The 2,807-nt window shown below is 48.4% G+C and overlaps 1 protein-coding gene across 1 annotated transcript in view; it reads right to left on the bottom strand.

Annotated features, from left to right (window-relative positions):
* The window catches only part of NSUN4 (NOP2/Sun domain family, member 4), a 23,902-nt gene extending 23,186 nt beyond the window's left edge, over positions 1–716 (bottom strand). The window contains exon 1 of the mRNA XM_010847875.1: positions 385–716. Coding sequence (XP_010846177.1) covers positions 385–477 — 93 coding nt within the window. The 5' untranslated portion in view covers positions 478–716. The remainder of the gene's footprint in view (positions 1–384) is intronic.
* Between the last annotated feature and the right edge of the window lie 2,091 nt (positions 717–2,807).

The following is a 2,807-nucleotide window of genomic DNA, read 5'->3' as shown; positions in this document are numbered from 1 at the left end:
GAGGGAGGGGGAAAGGGAGGAAGGGAAGTGGAAAGGTTAGTGGGGGTCCAGGGGAAGGTAACCAAGTGCCGGAAACAAGAGGCGTGACAGAACTGAAAAAATGAGGGCGGAGGTGATGACGTAACTTAGAGGGGCGGAGTCTGGAGTCCGCAGACCTAACTAGAGGGGCAGCCGAAGACTTGTGACGAAATAAAAAGGCGGCGAGAGGCGAAGACTACAGAGGTGAGAAGGCACCTAGACACGCCGCCTGAAGGGTGGGGGAAAGGTGACCCAAAGCGTTCCAGCGGCGCTGGAGTAGCGAACGAACTGAGGGTGCGAGATGTGACAGGGCTGGATAAGTTTCCCGAGGGGCGGCGGTAAAAGGCTGCCGTCACTGGACCTTACCCATTTCTTCTTATGTCGTTGTCTCCGCGGGACCGTCGCGAAGTCCGCACGCTTCAGCATGTCCCGAACACCTCTCGCTACCAGCGCAGCCATGTCGTCGTGCGCCGCTTTGTAATTCCGACCGGAACCTCAAAAGCAGACGCTCAGGTTCCGGAGAGGTGTTGTGCCCCACTGTGGACGAAAAGGGGAGAGCGTTACGGCTGACTCTCTTGGGGCTCCGCCCTCCGATACGACGCGAGTGCAAACCCCGCCCAGCTAGGGATCTTTGGTTGTTCTTGCTGTTGTTGTTTTTAGTCGCTCAGTCATGTCCGACTCTTTGCGACCCTCTAAACTGTAGCCCTTGACGTACTCCTTTTCCTATTTGAACCAGTCTGTTGTTCCATGTCCAGTTCTAACTGTTGCTTCCTGACCTGCATACAGGTTTCTCAAGAGGCAGGTCAGGTGGTCTGGCATGCCCATCTCTTTCAGAATTTTCCACAGTTTATTGTGATCCACACAGTAAAAGGCTTTGGCATAGTCAATAAAGCAGAAATAGATGTTTTTCTGGAACTCTCTTGCTTTTTCCATAATCCAGCAGATGTTGGCAATTTGATCTCTGGTTCCTCTGCCTTTTCTAAAACCAGCTTGAACATCTAGAAGTTCACGGTTCACGTATTGCTGAAGCCTGGCTTGAGAATTTTGAGCGTTACTCTACTAGCGTGTGAGATGAGTACAATTAAGACTCCGAGCTGCCAATGCAGGGGATATGTGTTTGATGCCTGGTTTCGGAACTAACATTCCCAACATGCTGCACTCAGTTCAGTTCAGTTGCTCAGTCGTGTCCAACTCTTTGCGACCCCATGAATCGCAGCACGCCAGGCCTCCCTGTCCATCACCAACTCCCGGAGTTCACTCAGACTCACGTCCATCGAGTCAGTGATACCATCCAGCCATCTCATCCTCTATCGTCCCCTTCCCCTCCTGCCCCCAATCCCTCCCAGCATCATTCTTTTCCAATGAGTCAACTCTTCGCATGACGTGGCCAAAGTACTGGAGTTTCAGCTTTAGCATCATTCCTTCCAAAGAACACCCAGGGCTCATCTCCTTTAGAATGGACTGGTTGGATCTCCTTGCAGTCCAAGGGACTCTCAAGAGTCTTTTCCAATACCACAGTTCAAAAGCATCGATTCTTCGGTGCTCAGCCTTCTTCACAGTCGAACTCTCACATCCATACATGACCACAGGAACACCCATAGCCTTGACTAGACGGACCTTTGTTGGCAAAGTAATGTCTCTGCATGGCCAAAAAAGAAAAAAAAAAAAAAGAAACAATGTATACTTAAAAGAGACTGCTCAAACCCTGAGATGCAGAGAACAAAGGTAGAGATATTGAAATCAATTATAAATTTTTAATTAATTACCTTAACCAAAATATCTAACCTGCCATAATTCATCTGAGTGTCCCCCATTTAAAGCCTGCCTGCATGTGTATCGGAAAGCATCCTTGGATTGAGTCCAAACTAGATAGATCCCCCACCATTTATCATAAAATTTGAGTCCTCCCTCTAGCATTTCCTGCTCTGATCCATATATACACGTATGACTATGAAACTGTTTTCTAAATTGGAGAATGGCCATATGAACTCCCACAAAAAACTCTCCAGTGACTTCCTTTTCCCTGTGGAAAAGCCACAGTCTTTACTTTGGCATATGTATGAGTTCCCTTGGGCTTCCATAACAAAGTTCCATAAACTTCGTGGCTTAAACAACAGAAGTTTACAGTCTCACATATGGGGAGTCTAGAAACCCTTAATCAAGGTTGGTTCCATCTGACAGCTCTGAGGGAAAACCTGTTCTGTGCCCCCTCCTAACTTCTGGTAGCTTGAGCGTCCTTAGCTTGTGAGTGGGAGAAGGCAATGGCAACCCACTCCAGTACTCGTGCCTGGAATATCCCATGGACGGAGGTGCCTGGTAGGCTACAGTCCCTGGGATCCCGAAGAGTCAAATGCAACTGAGCAACTTCACTTTCACTTTTCACTTTCATGCACTGGAGAAGGAAATGGCAACCCACTCCAGTATTCTTGCCTGGAGAATCCCAGGGATGGAGGAGCCTGGTGGGCTGCCATCTATGGGGTCGCACAGAGTCGGAAACGACTGACACAACTTATCAGCAGTAGCGGCAGTAGTGCTAAGTGCTAAGTGCTAAGTAGTTTGTTTGAGCATTCTTTGGCATTGCCTTTCTTTGGGATTGGAATGAAAACTGACCTTTTCCAGTCCTGTAGCCACTGCTGAGTTTTCCAAATTTGCTGGCATATTGAGTGCAGCACTTTCACAGCATCATCTTTCAGGATTCGAAATAGCTCAACTGGAATTCCATCACCTCCACTAGTTTTGTTCGTAGTGATGCTTCCTAAGGCCCACTTGACTTCACATTCCAGGATGTC

This window comes from Bison bison, unplaced genomic scaffold (genome assembly GCF_000754665.1).
Source record: "Bison bison bison isolate TAMUID 2011002044 unplaced genomic scaffold, Bison_UMD1.0 scf7180017864256, whole genome shotgun sequence".
NCBI lineage: Eukaryota > Metazoa > Chordata > Mammalia > Artiodactyla > Bovidae > Bison > Bison bison.
This window is presented reverse-complemented; position numbering and strand designations above follow the sequence as displayed.